General features: G+C 55.0%; 1 protein-coding gene and 1 pseudogene across 13 annotated transcripts; one reads left to right on the top strand and one right to left on the bottom strand.

The window, feature by feature from the left end:
- The first annotated feature begins 23 nt into the window (after positions 1-23).
- LOC148221022 (uncharacterized) lies at positions 24-15,085 on the top strand. 12 transcript variants are annotated; one of them, XR_015808673.1, is made up of 2 exons: positions 24-1,960; positions 13,724-15,085. XR_015808673.1 is itself a non-coding variant. In XM_088179984.1 (2 exons), the coding sequence occupies exons 1-2, from the start codon at positions 2,266-2,268 to the stop codon at positions 14,198-14,200; spliced, it is 564 nt and encodes a 187-aa protein (XP_088036110.1). In that variant the 5' UTR covers positions 2,168-2,265; the 3' UTR covers positions 14,201-15,085. The 12 variants fall into 12 exon arrangements, 2 of the variants coding, with proteins under 2 accessions (XP_088036110.1, XP_088036109.1); XR_015808670.1 differs by lacking the exon at positions 24-1,960 and adding an exon at positions 2,053-2,352 and having other exon boundaries at positions 13,498-15,085; XM_088179984.1 differs by lacking the exon at positions 24-1,960 and adding an exon at positions 2,168-2,352.
- LOC148221023 (uncharacterized) lies at positions 5,356-11,282 on the bottom strand (annotated as a pseudogene). The gene is made up of 3 exons (XR_015808663.1): positions 11,155-11,282; positions 6,938-6,993; positions 5,356-6,751 (listed from the first exon to the last, which is right to left on the bottom strand). The product of XR_015808663.1 is annotated as an uncharacterized LOC148221023 (transcript).
- Positions 15,086-17,602: the final 2,517 nt, after the last annotated feature.

Below are 17,602 nucleotides of genomic sequence, written 5' to 3'. Positions count from 1 at the left end.
TGCCTGCCATAGGCGTTCATCACTCTTCCAGGTGAGACAAGGAGTCGGCAGGACAGTGCGCGCTTCAATGGCCCCCATCAAAAGTCCCGACTTTGAATTCGGAGAGAAGCCCCCCATTGGGTCAGGGCATCTTTGCGCCATGGGGTGATTGGGGCTCTTACCACGAATGGTCGGATGGTTGCCAGTTTTCCTTCAGGTCCTTCGATGACGACGTTGCATCTGCTTCTCATGGAAATGGCAACTCCCCAGATTCCAGCCAGCATGCCTCCTACAGGTTGAAGTTCCCAGTGTGGTGGCCATTCTGAGTGGGAATGACGGTGACGTCAGCACCAGTGTCTGTCATTCCTGGTTTCTGAATTTTTTCCCTGTAGCAGAAAAGGCTGCACTCGAGGATGGGTTTGTTTGGACCCATGATTTGTGTCCACATTATTGTAGGGTTGAGAGGGATCTGTTCCATGTGACTTTTTGGAAGCAGGAAGGCTTGTGCTATAGGTGTTTTCTGTGGAAGAAAAAAGAGAATGTCCGTGCAACACAATTGGACAAAGATTTATTTTCCAGGTGCTATAGTTTGTATTTCAGGTAAAACGGAAATTTGTGGCAGACCATGAAAACTGTCACCAAAGATTAAAATGTCCCAAGGACCATCTTGTGGTCCATACTTTGCTGTAGGGATACGATAAAATTTTTCATCTGTAGTATTTAAAGACAAAACAGTCACCAGTTGATGCCTGGTTCCCATTGAAATCTCACCAAATGTTGGGTCTGCCTGATGTGGTTTGGAATTTTCGAGGATGATGGGGTTTGATGTTGCTCGCTTGTCATCATTGGGGCTGGGTAGAAGGCAGCTTTTGGTTTGTTGTCTGCGCCCAGAGCTGAAACCGGGCTGCGTTGGAAGTTTTTTGGCTGCTGTTTTTGTTGCCTTTGGGGTTGGTGGTAGTTGTTGTGGGGGTTTTGGGTGGGTGGTTTGTTTGGACAGTCTCTGATAAGATGTCCAAGTTCCCTACAGTAGAAACAACGAGCATTGTCTTTGGAGACCATCGCTGCAAAGGCTCCAGAGACTCCATCAGCAATGCCCTTGGCAACTGCTTTGGCCACTATGTTTTCAGTGGACATGGGGCGTGTGTAGCTTTCCACCATCTGCTCGATGGTGGGGTCAGTGTCTATAGGTAAAGCTCTTAAAATGGTTTTGCATTGTTCATTTACATTGCTTAAAGCAAGTTTTCTCAAAAGTTCCTTTTGCTCTTCTGTGCTCTCAATTTGTTTTTCAAGAGCATCCTTGAGCCTGTCTACAAATTTTATAAAAGTCTCGTCTATTCCCTGCTTGATATTGGAAAAATGCAAGCTAGGAATAGAGTCGTCAGGAGTAAGGAGGAATGAGGTTTTTGCTGCATTAGCAATGTCCTGCAGTGTTTCTTCAGGAATAGAGTTCGCTTGTTCTGCGGGTTTAGAAAATTGGTTTTCACCAGCAAGTTGTTAAACAGTGAAATTCTGTCGATTAGGATCTTTTGAATACTTATCAGATAGTATTGTTAATTGTTTTTCCAATGCCTTTCCCATAACATAAATTCGGCCGGTGACAGAAGGCAAGTAGCTAGATTATTGAGATCATGGAGAACCATGACAAAAGCAGCAAAAAAGGCTTCTAAAAAATTTCTAAAAATGTGTGCTGATCTGCCGTGTTTTTTTCCAATTTTGGCCAATTCTGTTACTTGTTTCATGTCAATCGATTGCCATTCTGCTCTGTCTGAGGATCCTCCTCTGCGGCCTCGTTTATAAATCACAGGAAAGACAGAGATTCTTTGGGCTAATTGCCAGTTTCCATTTTGGGTTGCCTCCAATTTTGCTGTGCCCCAAATATCTGGTTCTTCTGAATCAGAGGCAGTGGAGTCACTGTCGCTGTATTCAGAGGAAGAGTGGCGTCTTCTTGGGGCACGACGCTTTTTAGAACGCGAAGAGGAAGGTTGGGGGGGGGGCTTGGGGGGGGGAAGGGTCTGACCGTGTAGAAGGGTGTGTGTGGGTGCACTGCATGGCTTGGTCACAGGGTGGCACAGGCGCAGGTGTGCCAGGCGCGCACCTTTGCTGCAGTGGGGGGGCTGCGCAAGGGGTGCAGTTGAAATCGGAGACGTGCTGGGGGATGTGTGGGTGTGGGGCTGCGGCGCAGTCGGGGTTAGGAAGGCACAGGAGGGGCTTCGGGGGATGGGAATGCAATGGGACCGCGCTGTCGGGGGGAAGACGGGTTTTGGGGAAAGCGGGGATGTTTGTTGAATGCATGACTGGATCCATGGACGGAACTGGGACAGGAGAAGGAGGAGAGGGACCTTCGGGGACCGAGGAAGCATAAAGGGAACGGTGGTAAAACATTTCTGGGGACAGGAACCGGGACAGGGGAGACCTCGGGGGCTGGGGGCTGGAGGAAACATCCTGGGGTAGCATTAGGGGACGAACCGTGGTGGGCAGACGCAGAGTTGTGTGGGGAGGTGTTGCGATTTGTTTGTGTAACTTGTGGAGTACCAGAGTTAAGGGAGGCAGACTGTGCATGGCATGGGGATGGGATAGAGAGGGGTGAAGGGCGGTTGCCAAAGGAATGGGGTCTGGGGCGGGGAAAATCGAGGTGGGAGCGGCGTTTGGAGCTGTGTGAGCTGAGTGAGGCTGGGCTACAGAGGTGGGCAGGTGAGTGACAGCTTGGGGGTGTGGAAAACTCACTGTGTGAAGGGCGGGGTTTGGAAACCGTGTAGCAAAGGAAGTTTCTATAGTTACCTTATCAGTTGTTGGGGGGAGGACTGGTGCTGAGGAGAGAAAAATCGCAGGGGGCCCGCGCAGAGGTGGGATGCCGAATGGGGGAGGGGACGGAGGGGGCAAATGAGGCGTGGGTGGACAATTTCGAAGCACGGAAGGGGGAGGGAGAGGATTTTCAAGGCTAGGGGAGTTGGCGCTTGCGTGAAGAAAGCGGTGTGTCATTTGTGAGGGTGCCGGTGTGGCGGGGATGGGCAGAGGGGCTGTGTCTGGGTTTCCGGGAGCTGTGGGGGACGCGTTGTGCGGGGCAGGGAGGCAGCTGCGGGGAGGTGTTTGTGTGAGCTGGACGGTGCCTGTGCTGCATTGCAACTGTGTTATGGGGATGGAAACGGGGGGGTCTGCGGGTTGAGGAGGGTGGGGGGGATTCGGGAATGGATGTGGTGTTTGGGAAGGCGGATATTGGTTTAGGGGCGGAGCGGGAAGAAAAGTTGGAGAGGTGGACGCGTGTGTGACGTTGTGTGTGGATAGGAATGTTGGTTCCCATGGAGACAGGACTTTTAGGGGTAGGGAGTGGGGGGGGCAGCGATAGGATCAGCAATGGGGACTGGGCTCTGGGTTGTGGCTGGGGGCGCCGCTGTAAGGGAAGGGGGGGCGAAACGGGGGGCGCAGGGGCTGAGGCAGTGGAAACAGGGGTTTGGAGGATCGGGGGGGTGCGTGGGGGATTAGGGTATTGTGAGAGGAGATAAGGGGGGAAGAAAGTGGGGAAAGGGTAGGGACAGTATTTTTTTGGAGTTTTCGTCTTGCTCTTATGATATGTTGAGAAAGAGGAATGAAAGAAGTCACAGAAAAATCAGCATTTGCTTGGCATTCATAGATTTTTGTGCCAACAGTGTCCCAGAAATAATCCAAAAGTATAGTTTGGTTATTAAAGTTGGAAAAGTGAGTAGAAATCCATTTTATAAATCTTTTCAGGACAGTTTTAGAACAAGAGCGTTTTGAAAAAGAGAAATTGTCAGCGGATAAAGTTTGTTTTATTATATTATAAAGATCTCTTTTGCTATGGGAAAGAATAATTTTAGAAAAAGGATTTCCCATAGCGACCCTGAGCCGAACAAGTAGAAAAAGAGAAAACTAAAGAAAAAAAACCCCAAAACAAGACCCTAGGGGAAGGAAAGCTGATTATACTTACAAAGCTTAACTTTGACGGGTCGTTAAAGGCTGCTCCTCAGGTGCTGGTCAACTTCAGTCCTGAGTGGGGAGGGGTCTCAGGGTTGTTGAAGTGAATTGGGTGCAGTTAAATCTTTTACAACAGAGACTTAACTGTCTAATTTTTGTGACACTCGAAGATGGATACAATCAATTTTTGATGCAGTTCGCAGAGTGTGGGCAGAGTCCACCTCCGTCTGGGCGCCACTTGTCACTGGCTGGGTTTTGGGGGTTCCTTTGGAATCCCTGAGACTGCTTTCGCAGCCCTCAAGGACAGAGCACATTCCCGAGCCTTGCCCAGATAGAATTGTGGCTTGCAGTGAGCTCTCAGACCAGCGGGGAAGAGAGACCAGCATATGCAGAGAGGCACAAATCCATAGTTTATTCTATGAAGGCATCCTATCTACCATATACCAATGGTTATTGTTTTACAGGGGTGTTTATAACTTTTGAGGGGTTTATAATTTGCACCAATTACCAAGGGAATTCTACTTTCTAACCAATCCCTGAGGGATTTTGCATTCAAAGCTGGCCTATGGATACTAAAAGAGAATGAACCACTAATACTGAAGATAGATAAGAGGGTCTTCCAAGGGAGGGAAGCTGGATTCCTTTTTGTATTCGTCATTTCACAAGCCAGTTCTTATCTCTAAGCTATGATTTTCCAAGGAGCTTGTTCTGAGGATGCAGGGAAACTTTCTTCTGTGTTTTCTGCTCCCTCTACACTCTGGGACTTCCACGTTCACCCTGGGGAGTTTTGGCTGCGCCCCCACACGGGACTGGGCAGGACTGGGAGGGACCCCTGGGTGGGGCGGGACAGCCTCGGTTCCCATCGTTCTGGTGCAGCCATCCCGGTCCATATGGTCCCAGTGCATGTGATCCCAGTCTGTACAATCCCAGCCCATGTGATCCCAGTCTGTACAATCCCAGCCCATGTGATCCCAGTCTGTACAATCCCAGTCTGTTTGGACCTGATCCATCTGGTCCCAATCTGTGCAGTCCCAATCTGGAGGATCCCAGTCCGTGTCATCCCAGCCCCCATGATCCCAGTCTGGATGCTCCTGCATGGCTCACACTGCCAGGGTCTGGAATTCCAGTTCCCAGCCACGAAAAGATGTTCCTGCCCTTGAAGGCAAAGCTCTTCAGAAGGGGCCAAAAGCCAAGTGCAGCAAGATCTTACAGGGACATTTCACTGCCAGCCTTCCTAACTTCACCCATGGCTGTTGGAGCTCCTGCACTGGGAATTAAATCAGGGAAGGGTCTTTGGTGGGAGCTGCCCTGGGTCAAGGGAGACCCTGAGACAGAAACAGAGCAGGCAGGGAGAGGCAGGAGAGAAAGGAGGACACAAACACAATCAGCTGAGAAGGTGCCACTGAAAACAGAACTGCAACTGACTGGAAGTGAATGGGGCAGAAATCAGGAATTCTAAAACTTTTATTTACTATCATATCCATCCCAGCCAGCCAGCCCAACACAATCCCAATCCCAGTGCTCCAAATTTGGATCCCACTTCTCCCAATCTCCTTCCAACCCCTTCTCACCCTGCCGGCGGCGGAATCCAGTAAGGTTTGCGTGGGACTGAGTTGTTTTGAGGAGGGAACAAGGCATTTGGAGGTGGAATCATGTCATTTTGATTTAAAATTGAGGTGTTTTAAGAGGGATTTGAGAAGTTTAGAGGTGACAGATTGATCTCTCTTGGCTTTTGGAGCATAAAGAGATGTAGAAGAGACAACAATGAAGGGTAAAACAAAGGGATAAACAGCCAGGTGTCTTCCCAGCATGGATCCCAGGGAACGTGGGTCATCAGGGCTGTGCCCAGCCTGGCTCCTCCAGTGGGGGATGGAATTGGATCAGTGCACGAAGTTTTTCTTGCATTAGGGGGATTTGCAGGGATTGCATTAATGCTGCCTCTGTTGGTGTCTGTTCAAAGCTCAGCTCTGGGAGAAGTTCTTCCAACACTCAGGACACTCGTAGGGCCTCCCCCCAGTGTGGATATTTTGGTGTTTGATCAGGCTGGAACGCTGCCTGAAGCCCTTCCCACACTCCAAACACTTGTATGGCCTTTTTCCAGTGTGGATGTTCTGGTGGCGGATCAATGTGGCACGATCAGTGAAGCTCTTCCCACACTCCTCACACTTGTAGGGCCTCTCCCCAGTGTGGATCCTCTGATGGCTGATCAGATGGGAGCTCTGTCTGAAGCTCTTCCCACACTCCTCACATTCGTGAGCCTTTTCCCCAGTGTGGATGCGCTGGTGTCTCGTAAGGGAGCCGTTTTCCCTGAAGCCCTTACCGCACTCGGAGCACTGGAAAGGCCTTTCCTCTGTATGTGTCTGGAAGTGCCTGAGGAGAATGGAGTGGGTGGTAAGCCTCTTCCCACACTTGGAACACTCTTAGGGCCTCTCCCCAGTGTGGATACTTTGGTGGCTGATCAGGCTGGAACGCTGCCTGAAGCCCTTCCCACACTCTCCACACTTGTGAGGCTTCTCCCCAGTGTGGATCCTCTGGTGGCGGATCAGGCTTTTCCTCCACCTGAAGCTCATCCCACACTCTGAGCACTTCTCCCCATCACGAAGCTGCTCATGGACCACCAGCTCCGAGCTCTGGCTCCATCTCTGGCCGTTCCCCCGGCCCAGGCTGGGGCTTTCCTCCTCAGATCCCCGCCATCTGCGTTTGCAGCCCCTCCTCGTGCGGGATCTCCGCGGCTTTTCCTCCCCGTTGCATTCCTGCGCCGTGGAGCCGCTCCAAACGGCCTCTTCCACGAGGTTCTGCCGCGGGGATTTGTCCTCCCTGCTCTCCATGCTCAGCTCCTTGTCTGGGGCAGGAAGGACAAGCAGAGGATGGGATTTGCCTCCGTGCCAGAGGGAAGGGGAAGGAGATCCCCCCAGCGCGTCCCCGGCAGGACGGCGTCAGCAGCGGGGTTGTCCTGCAGCCGGGGACCGTGCTGGGCTGGGAGATGGAGCAGGACAGAGGGGGAAAGGGGCACTCACTTCCTCCTCACCTGCCTGCGGCTCCCGGGGCATCTTCATCGCAGCCAAGGGTTGGGAATAGGAAATCCTGGTTTGGGGAAAAACAAGGGATGAGCGTGTTGTGTTGTGGGTTCCTCCTGCCCAACTCCATCTCTAGAAGTCCCCGAGCATCTGGGGTCCATAAAAACCTCCCAAACACCAACATTCAGCCCTGAAAATGCCTCCCACGAGTTCCTGGGAATGGTACCTCTCCTTTGGTGTTTGGGGGTTCCCCCCAGTCCCAGCTGCTGGGGGTCACGCTTGTATTGGGGGTCCCCCATCTACTCGGTCCCCGCCCTCCCCGGGCTGCTGGGAGTCCCAGGAATCCAAAAAGCTCCCCCCTCTTTTGTTTCCCCATTTAGGGATGCTGGGGGTTTTTGGGGTCCCTTCTCCCCTTATTCTCCCCTTATTCTCTGCTTTGGGGTGCAGGGGGTCCAGGGACTCCCCCCTGCCCCTCTCCAGGCTGTTGAGGGTCCCAAAATCGCGGCGCTCCCCCCTCTCTGGGCTCTCCACTTTGGGGTCCTGGGGGACACAGGGCTCTGCTCCTCCAGACTCCCGGGGTTCCCTGATGTCCTGGTATTGCCCCTCTCCACTCTCCCCACTCTGGGGGTCCCCAGGTTCCCCCCTCTGGCTCTCCCTCGTGGTCCCGCAGCCCCTGGCTCTGGGCTGGAGGTGACGGTGCCCAACTCGGGCAGACACAACCCCCACTGCAGGGGAGACCCCTCATCCCCCTGCTCTCTACCAGGGCTCTGCTGCCACAGCCACAAGAACACCCCAAAAACACCTCCTGGGGACCCCCCAGTGTCCCCTCAAGGGGCATTTTCTGCTCAGCTTTGGAGTTCTGCATTCTCCAAACATCCCTTCAAAATAAACCCAACCCAGGGACCCCCTGGGATATCTGGGCCGAGCTCCCCCTCCCCGGTCACCTGTGGGGGCGATGGTCCCATGGATGGGGGACCTATGAATTCAGGGAGCGCTCGACCTCCTTCCTCCTCCTCCTTTTCTTGATCCTCCTTTGTCTTTCCTCTTCCATCCCTCCTCCTCCTCCTCCCTAACTCTCCCTCCTTCCCCTGCTTCCATCCCTTCTCGCTCTCCTCCTTCATCCCTCCTCTTCCATCCCTCCTCCTCCTCCCCCAGGAGCACCGACACCCTCGGGGCCGTTCCCGAAGCCCTCGCAGCCCGCGGGAGGAGCGGGGATGGAGCCGGGACAGATCGGGATGGGCAGCGCGGGGCTCTCGGCTGCTCCCACCCGCTGGGGCCGGGGGGAACCTTACTGGGGACACTGGGAGCCACTGGGAATGACTACGAGCATGCTGAGAGCAACTGGGATATACTGGGAGTGTCTGTGACCTTACTGGAGTGACTGGAACCACACTGGGAACAGCTGGGACCATGCTGGGGAGAACTGGGAACACACTGGGGGATACTGGGGAGTCAGAGGGAGATACTACTCTATACTGGGAGCAACTGGGCATGACTGGGACCATGCTGGGAGGGACTGGGATCATCCATGGAGTGACTGAGACTATGCTAGGGGCAACTGGGAGCAACTAGGATCACACTGGGTTGAACTGGGAAAAACTGCAACCGTGCTCAGATGGACTGGGATCATACTGGATCACACTGGCAGCAACTGGGACTGCACTGAGGGTGACTGGGAGAGGCTGTGAGCAACTGGGATCAGTCTGGAAGCAGCTGAGGACAACTGGGAGTGACTGGGAACCTGCTGGCGGCAACTGGGATACACTGGGAGAGACTGAAACCACAGTGAGGGGAAATGGGAGCAACTGGAACCACACTGGATGATAATGGGAGCAGCTGTGCCCATTCCAGAGTCATACTGGGATCCTACTGGAACTAGCTGGAATCATACTGGGAGTGACTGCAATAGTACTGGGAATATCCAAGAATGACTGGGATCATACTGCAAGCAGACTGGGAGTGACAGGAAAAGTGCTGGCCACAACTGGAACCATAGTGGGAGTGACTGGGGGACACTGGTCTCAGACTGGGAGTAACAGGGAATCACTCTGGGCATGACTGGGAGGATCTTGGAGTGACTATGGTCATACTGGGCATGACTGGAACCACACTGGGGGGGACTGGGTGCAACGGTTCATACTGGGAGAGACTGGAACCATACAGAGTGACTACGGGTCCTACTGGGATCATCCTGGGAGCCACTGGGATTACAGGGAGTGGGAATGGAACCTTACTGGGAGCAACTGGGCCCATGGTGGGAGGAAAATGTGGACACATTGGGAGCAAGTAGGATCAACTGGTAGGTACTGGAATCATGCTGAGGGGACTGAGGCCATAGCAGGGATCATACTGGGAGCAACTGGGAGTATGGGCAACTGACAGAAATTGGGATCACGCTGGAGACAACTGTGAGTAACTGGGAAAGACTGGAATCATTCTGAGCGAACTGGAACCTTACTGGGGCAACTGGGATATAATGGGAGTGACTGGAACCATACTGGGGGGACTGGAACCACACTGGGAACAGCTGGGGACAGCTGGTGCCATACTGGGGAGACTGGAACCACACTGGGGGACACTGGGAGATAGCGGAACAATGCTGAGAGAGACTGGGGCTATTCTAGGCATCATCCTGGTAGGAACTGGGAACAACTGAAACTGTTCTGGCAGCAACTGGGATCATACTGGGATCAGAGTGACAGCACCTGGGTACATGCTGGGTGAGACTGGGATCACATCAAGGGTGACTGGAATCATACTGGGATGGAGTGGGAGTGGCTGTGAACAACTGGAAACATGCTGGAAGCAGCTGGGAAGAAGTGAGAGTGACTGGCACAATGCTGGGGGTGACTGGGATATACTGGGAGAGACAGACAGGCACAGGGATTATACTGGAGGCTACTGGGGTCATGCTGGCATTGACAGGGACCAACTGGGATCACACTGGGGGCCGCTGGCATCAGACTGGGAGTGACTGGAATTAGACTGCAAGTGATGGGGATCATACTGGGATCATACTGGGAGTGTCTACAGTCATACTGGGATTAGAGTGGGTGTGGCTGGACCCTGACTGGGGGTTACTGGGAGCTACTGGGCCCAAGCTGGAAGCACACTGCACACACACTGGGAGCAACTGGGATCAAACTGGGGGCAAGTGATCCATGCTGAGGTAACTGGGAGTGGCTGGGAAGGACTATGAGATTGTTCAGGGCAACTGGGATATACTGGGAGAGTCTGAAACCATAGGGGTGGTGACTGGGACCTAATTGGGAGCGACTGGGAATGTGCCGGTGGGAAACTTGGGACCATGCTGAGGCAACTGGGGGAAGTGTGAGTGACTGGGGCCCTGCTGGAAGAGACTGGCATCATACTGGACTCATACTGGGGTCACACAAGGAATGACTGGGACTGTGCTAGGGAGAACTGCAGAACTGGGAACACCCTGGACCAAAGTGGGAGGGACTGGGAGCAACAGGGACCGTACTGTGGGAATATTACATCATAATACGGAATGACTGGGAGAGACTGAGCTCATTCGGGGAGTGCCGAAGAAACTGGAACTCCCCGGGAGAGCAACTGGGCTCATACTGGGAGCGACTGGGCTCATACTGGGACTTCCGAGGAAACTGGAACCACACGGGGGGATCGACTGGGCTGGTACTGGGAGCAGCCACTCCCGGCTCCCGCACCCCCGAACCCCTTTCCCGGCCATGCCGCCCCTCCAGCCCCAGCACCCCCCGCCGGGGTCCCGGCAATCCCAGGGGTCCCCCCCTCTCGGGCTCCCCGCTTTGCCCTTCTGGGGCTCTCCTGTCTCTGGGCTCCCGCTCAGGGAAGCCGCGGCTCTCCCGGGGCTCCCCCAAACCGGTGTCCCCCCGCCGATCCCGCCGCTCCCGCGCGCTCCCCACCTGGCCCCGGCACAGCTCGCGGGGCCCGGCCCGGGAAGCCCAACCCCCACCGCGGGGGGACCCGCATCCCCCCGGGCCCCGCCGGGGCTCTGCCGGCACCCACCGGGACCCCCAAAAACACCTCCCGGGGACCCCCCGATGTCCCCCCGAGGGCCATCTGCGCCTCTGCAGCCCTGCAACATCCAAACATCGCCCCGCCCGCCCCCGAAAAAAAGAAAGGAACTGGGAGCCCCAAATATATTTCGGGTGACCTCCAAATATCCCTTCCACCCTTCAAATAAACCGTCCGGGATATTCAGGGCGAGCTCCCCCTCTCCGGGCACCTGCGGGATGCGGGGAACGATGCTCTGGGGGCGAAGGAGCTGCGGGTACAGAGAGCGGTGAAAGCTCGCGGTGCCTCCTCTGCCTGCTCCAGCTCCTCCTCCCCTGTCCCTCCTCCCCCTCCTCTGACCCTCCGGGAACTCTCGGGTGAGCCGGGCCGGGCCGGGACACGATGGGAGAGGGGTGGGGTCACCCCCAAACCGAGCTGGGGGGAGCGGAGGTTTGGGGAGGACAATGGCGAAAGGGGTGGGAGAGGGGCATGAGGGGAGGTGGGACAGCGGGAAAGGGGCTCCCAATGGGGGTCCCCCAGCTCACCCGAGCACCCCCAAGCCCCATCCCAGCCCCTCCAGTTCCCTCCACACCCCCGGCTGAGGGGGGCTCAGCCCAGGACCCGTCGTGGTTCGGGGCTCCCCGAGGGCAGCGAACGGGAGAGTTCCCGGCTCGGAGAGGCCCCAGCAGAGGAAGGGATCCTGTCCCTCTCTGAGAGCGTTGAAGGGTCTCCAGGCCCTTTTGAAGAGGAGTTTTACCTTTTTAAGGTTTTCTGGGGGTTCCAATATCTCCAAGAGTGTTTTTTCTGCCTCATTTTAGGGTGATTGTGGTGTTCCAGCCCCTCAAGCCTCTTTTAAGGCGAGATTGTGACGGATTTAGGTGACATTTGTAGGGGCCCCCCCACTACAAGCCCCTGTAGGGGATGTTTTGGCGCCAGGGTGGATTTTTGGGGTTCTCTCGATCATCGCCGCTTTAAGGGGCTCCGCTATGTTCGGGCACCACTGTAACTCCCCGTAAAAGGGCAACACCTCTCCCGTTGATTTTGGCAGTAGATCTCTGGGGGGGTTGGGGGTCCCGGGAGGGTTTGGGGGTACCTGGGCGATGCCGGTGCCAGAACTGGGGACCCCGTGCCAGGAATGAACCTTCTCACTGTGCACGGGCAGCGTCAGCGTGTTCAGGGAGATCCTGGGGGGGCGCGGGGTCACCCCAAATCCCAGGGGAGCACAAATGCTGAGGGACCCCCCGAACTGCCCTCACCGCTGGATCTGCTGCAGGCAGGGGGACACCAACACTCGGCCCCCGCCCCCCAACATCATGGAGGGGCTGCGGCAGAAACGTGGGAAGGGCACGGACAGGTGAGGGGGCGTCCCCAAAATCCTGGAGGAGGGGACACGGGGGGGACTCCCAGGAATCCCCATGGGAGGATGAGGGGAAACCGAGGAGGAGTCTGGGGGAGGCTGGGTGGATCTGCACAGGTGCCCGGGAAGAGGGACCTTGCCACGAATATCCCGGGCAGTTTTTTTGAATGAGAGCAGGATATTTGGAGCTCACATGAAATATATTTGGGGCCCCCTGTTCCTTTCTTTATTTTGAGGACGCACTGGGGCATCTCCTTCCCCTTCCCTCTGGCACGGAGGCAAATCCCATCCTCTGCTTGTCCTTCCTGCCCCAGACAAGGAGCTGAGCACGGAGAGCAGGGAGGACAAATCCCCGCGGCAGAACCTCGTGGAAGAGGCCGTTTGGAGCGGCTCCACGGCACAGGAATGCAACGGGGAGGAAAAGCCGCGGAGATCCCGCACGAGGAGGGGCTGCAAACGCAGATGGCGGGGATCTGAGGAGGAAAGCCCCAGCCTGGGCCGGGGGGACGGCCGGAGATGGAGCCAGAGCTCGGAGCTGGTGGTCCATGAGCAGATTGGTGATGGGGAGAAGCCCCACAAGTGCTCGGAGTGTGGGATGAGCTTTACCTGGATGTCCCACCTGATCTCCCACCAAGGGATCCACAATGTAGAATGGCCCTAGGAGTGTATGGAGTGTGGGAAGAGATTCACAGTCAGCTCCAACCTGATCCGGCATCAAAAGATCCACACTGGGGAGAGGCCCTAAGAGTGTTCTTGAGTGTGGGAAGAGGTTTACTGTTGGAGAAGATGAAAATAGAAAGCCTTATAAATATGATTGCCTGGGAAAAGATTTTGAGAATATGGTAACTATAAGCGAGATTGAAATGAAAGCCATCTTTGAGATACCAAACTTTAGTTCCTGAATAACTAGAAAACAATAGTATGGCCAGCTGAAAGTAATCCCCTCTTGACTGAACAATTCCCTCTGCTTGCAGACAGGTCCAAGTGTCAGAGAAGACCCTACTAGCTTAGCACAAGGAGTCCAAAGAGTAGTTTTTAGGGTTTAAAGTGTAACACAGTATGGTAATGTAATGATTCTTACAGGCTGTATGGAAATGCTATAGGATTTGTATCTTGTATTACATTAGTTAGTGAAAATTAGAATATTCAACACAAAATAAGATTTATTGTATTTTAATGGGAACCTCGCTTTCTCTTTTTACCTCTTACCTCTCTTAGCTCTCTTCTCTTACGCCTTGCTTTCTTACCCCTTGCTCCCTTACCTCTCTCTCTACTCTTCATACTCTTGCCCTTCTGCTTTTCCAGGCCTCGTTGGAGCTGTGACTGGCAGCTCCAAGCAGGGCCTTCCTCCCCGCACCCTTTGCAATAAACCACAAGTTCCAACACTTGGCTTTAGAGATCTCTCCATCAGTCCTGACCGTCCTGACCTCCACCACTCCTACAGTTTACCACCACCAGCAATGTTCTCCTGCACCAGCGGATTCACACGGATGAGAGACTCTTCTGCTGCTCTGACTGCGGGAAGCGCTTCAAGCAGAACTCCACCCTCATCATCCACCAGTGCATCCACACCAGGGAGACACCCCACGAGTGTGAGGAGTGTGGGAAGAGCTTCAGCCAGAGCTCCCACCTGGCCCTCCACCAGAGGACTCGCACTGGTGAAAGGTCCTACGAGAGTGGGGAGTGTGGGAAGAGGTTTCACACCAGCTCCAATCTTCTCCTGCAGCAGCGGATTCACACGGAGGAGAGGCCCTTCCGCTGCCCCGACTGCAGGAAGGGCTTCAAGCACAACTCCCATCTTGTCACCCACTGGCACATCCGTGTCGTGGCAGAGCGCTGGTGGGAGTTCCACGACCTTCCAGAGAAGCGTCCTGAAAAGGACGTCCTGGCAGGGGCACGTCCACGCTTCCAGGTGAGGTGATTTCAGCTCTCCTGTGAATCTGCTTTGAGCGACGCTGGAGAGGACAGGAGCCTCGTGTGCTGTTCCACAGAGAAGTTTCTTGAGCTTCTGCCACAAAGGGTACCCGGGACGAAAACAGCTCAGGAAGGTCTGAGGGAGCAGGGTTTATATAGGGAAAGTAGGGGCTGGATAGAGCAACAGACAAATCCAATGAAGGCTCAGGGGTGGAGCAAAGAGGGAAGGACCAGTGGGGTACAAGCAATTTGCCTGGGGCAGGGAGGCAGGTCAGGAGGAATTTTTCTGCCCATGATAAGGGTGCTTAGTGCCTGAGGGCATTCCCTCCAGGGAAGGGTGCCTTGCTGTTTCTTAGTTGGCCCATTGGGCTCCACACATCCATAGTGGGGAGAGGCCCTACAAGTGCCCCGAGTGTGGGAAGAGCTTCTCCCAGAGCTCAGCCTTGACCCAACACCAACGGAGGCACCGCTAAGGGAAGCCCTGTGAGTGCCCCGAGTGCGGGAAGAGCTTCGTGCTCTGCTCCAGCTCCATCCCCCACTGGAGGAGCCACATTGGGCAGAGCCCTGGTGACCCACATTCCCTGGGATCCACACTGGGAAGACACCTGGCTGGAGGTCTCCACATCCTCCTGGATCACCATAGGCACCTGGGTGAACACAGGGGCAGGGACTTCCATTGGAACCCTGCCATTTTTGACATCAGAAATTCAGTGAGAAGAGCTGATTTTTAACTTTGCACCCTAAAAATTCTCATCTGCTCTTTCCAAATGTTTCTTCTGGTGACTTCAAGCAACACGGGATGATCTTGCAGAACATTTCCTGCCTGAATAATTTCCATCTTTATCCCATCAAAACACCCAAAATTGGCATAAAAATAAAGGAATTACACAGAGATGTGAAGCTGAATCATTTTACTGGGATTTGAGGGTGAATTTGAGGTTCAGGGGAATATTCAGGAGAATTTATGTGTTCTGGGACCACCCAAACCAAAGAACAATTCTAGTCCTCTGTCCTAGCCCCTGGCCTGGATCTCCTCATCTGGGGTTTCCCCCCCAAAAGTGTCCAAATTGCTGCTGGAGTGCCCAAGCTGCTCTGGGCTGTGGATGCTCCTGTCCACCAACATCTGCTGGTCAGTGCCATGGGGGGCTGGGAGGGGTTTTAGGGGATCCTGGGGGGACTGGGAGAGGCTTTTGTGGCTCTTGGGGGCATTTGTGATGCTGGGAGGGGCTTTGGGGGCCTTCTGAGGGAGTAGTGAAGGAGTTTTGGGGTTCTGGCAGGGTTGTGTGGCTTGGAGGGAATTTGGGTGAGTCTTGGGAGAGATGGGAAGAAGGTTTTGGTGGGTTTTGGGGCCATTTATGCTGCAGAGGGTTGTTGAGAGTTTGTCATTGCTTGGGACTGTAGGGTGGTTTGAGGGGTCTGGGAGTGCCTGTGGGGCTGGGATGGGGTTTTGGGGTGGTCATGACCCCCCAGATTCACAAAGCTGCCACCAGACCCCACCTCCCAAGATGCTGCCAGGGTTTGGGGGCCCCATGTTTGGGGTTCATCCTCCTGGTGCTGCAGGAGAAGGTGAGGGGGTGTTCCCAGGGGCCGTGTGTGTCCCTCCAGAGCATGTATGACCCCCATCCCGGTGTCACCCCCTTTTCCCTCTCCTCAGGGCTCCTGCCCCAGCTCCTGCTCTCCCCAGGAGGGAATTTGGGGAGGGGGCAGAGGGGGTGCTCAAAGGGGGCCCCTTTGTTCAGCACCAAGCTGGGCTTGGGGTCTGCAGGAGGAAGAGGCCCAAGGGAAGCAGATCCTGCAGGTGGACAGTGCTTGGGCTCAGGGCAAGGTCCTGCCCTGCACACCTGGCTCAGGTGTGACCCTGCCCCGGGAAGGGAGCAGGACATTCCCAATCCCACAAATCAGGGCTGGGAGCAGCTCTTGGAGCAGGGAGACGGAAATACTGGGATTGACTGGGACCACACTGAGGGGTGAATTATCCCCCCCACACCTTTCCAGACCACCCTGCCAGCTGAGAAATGCTCGTTGGGCCTCGGCCTTGGCCAACAGCCCCTGGGCTCAGCTGCTCTGGAGCTCAGCACAAACACTGTCTGCTCCCAGGCACTGCTGCTGCCCCACGAGCTCCTGGTTTCTTTAGGAGCAGCCCTGGAACTGTTTTTGTGCCCTCAGTGGCACAACATCCCTGTTCTCACCCTTCCAAAGAAAGCTGTGGATGCCAAGTGCGGCCAGGATGAAACATTGCTGTGCCCAAAGCCCCTCTCTTGGGGCCCTACAAGCAGCGCTCCACAAGGAGCCCCTTGGAGCTCTCCTGGGCCAGCACCTCCCTCTGAGCGGGGCCTCTCCGAGCCGGGAACTCTCCTGTTTGCTGCACTCGGGGCATCCCCGAACACCCACGGAGCCTGGGCCAATCCCCCACTCCTCCAGGCTCAGCCCTTCACCTGCTGGAGATGCCAAAGCATCCGGAGGGAGCATTTCCCTGCCCTCCAGGGGAATTCCTCACAGGCCCCTGGCACTGACTCTCTCTGTCTGTGTGCACACACGAGTGCCTGTGCCCTGGCAAATGTGGCAGAAATGCTGCTCTCTGAGGCTTCGAGTGCCTTGGATAGCTGAGTCAGTCTGGCTGTAAGTAAGGTCAAGTCATGAGGTATAAGCTAAGTTAAATGCTGCTGGGAGTTGTTCTTTTGCTACGTTGTTACGTTTAATACAACTTATAAGCTATTTTAAATAACGTTATTCCTCTGTTAAATTGCTGAGTCGCTGGTTATAAGTTAGGTTAAATACTGTTAAGTGCTGTTCTTTTTCTAAACTGTGAAGTTAAGGTCAGGGTATAAATTAAGTCCTGTGAAGTTTCAGCTCTGTTAGGCTCTTAGGCCGTGTTCCATTTATCCTTGTCCTCACTGTCCTTTTATCACAAACCCCACCCCATCCCAGACACACTCACACAGGGACAGTTCTGGTCCCTGTTCTCTCATTTCTGGTTTGGTTGACTGCATTTTGTTTGGTTTGGTTGTTGCTCTGTTTCCTTGCTGTTCCTCAAGTCCTCCATCAGGAGCAGAGTGACTCTTGCCAAGGAACTTTGTCGTGCTGTCACTTAATATTATATCTGGTTTCTGCTGATCCCTTGCCTGGGATTTTTTAAGTGCTCTCAACCCCTGGTTCATAACAGGGTGAAGGAGCCCTGGCCCAGGCCCAGGCCCTGGGGGACATGGGGACGCTGCCAGGGGGGTCCCTGCCCCCCTGTCCCACCCCCCACGGCCCCAGCCCCCTGTCCCCGTGTCAGGCTCTGGGGTCGATCTCATGGAAAACCCTCTGGGGGAGCCTGCAGGGCTGGGGGCGAGGGGACCTGGGGGGACAGGGGACCCCACTGTGCACGAGCAGTGTTGGACTTCTCTGGGGGGAGCTGTGAGGGGAG

The sequence above is a fragment of the Sturnus vulgaris genome, chromosome 28 (assembly GCF_052056855.1).
Source record: "Sturnus vulgaris isolate bStuVul1 chromosome 28, bStuVul1.hap1, whole genome shotgun sequence".
Taxonomy (NCBI): domain Eukaryota; kingdom Metazoa; phylum Chordata; class Aves; order Passeriformes; family Sturnidae; genus Sturnus; species Sturnus vulgaris.
The sequence above is the reverse complement of the archived record's forward strand: the minus strand, read 5'-3'. Positions and strand labels throughout refer to the sequence as shown.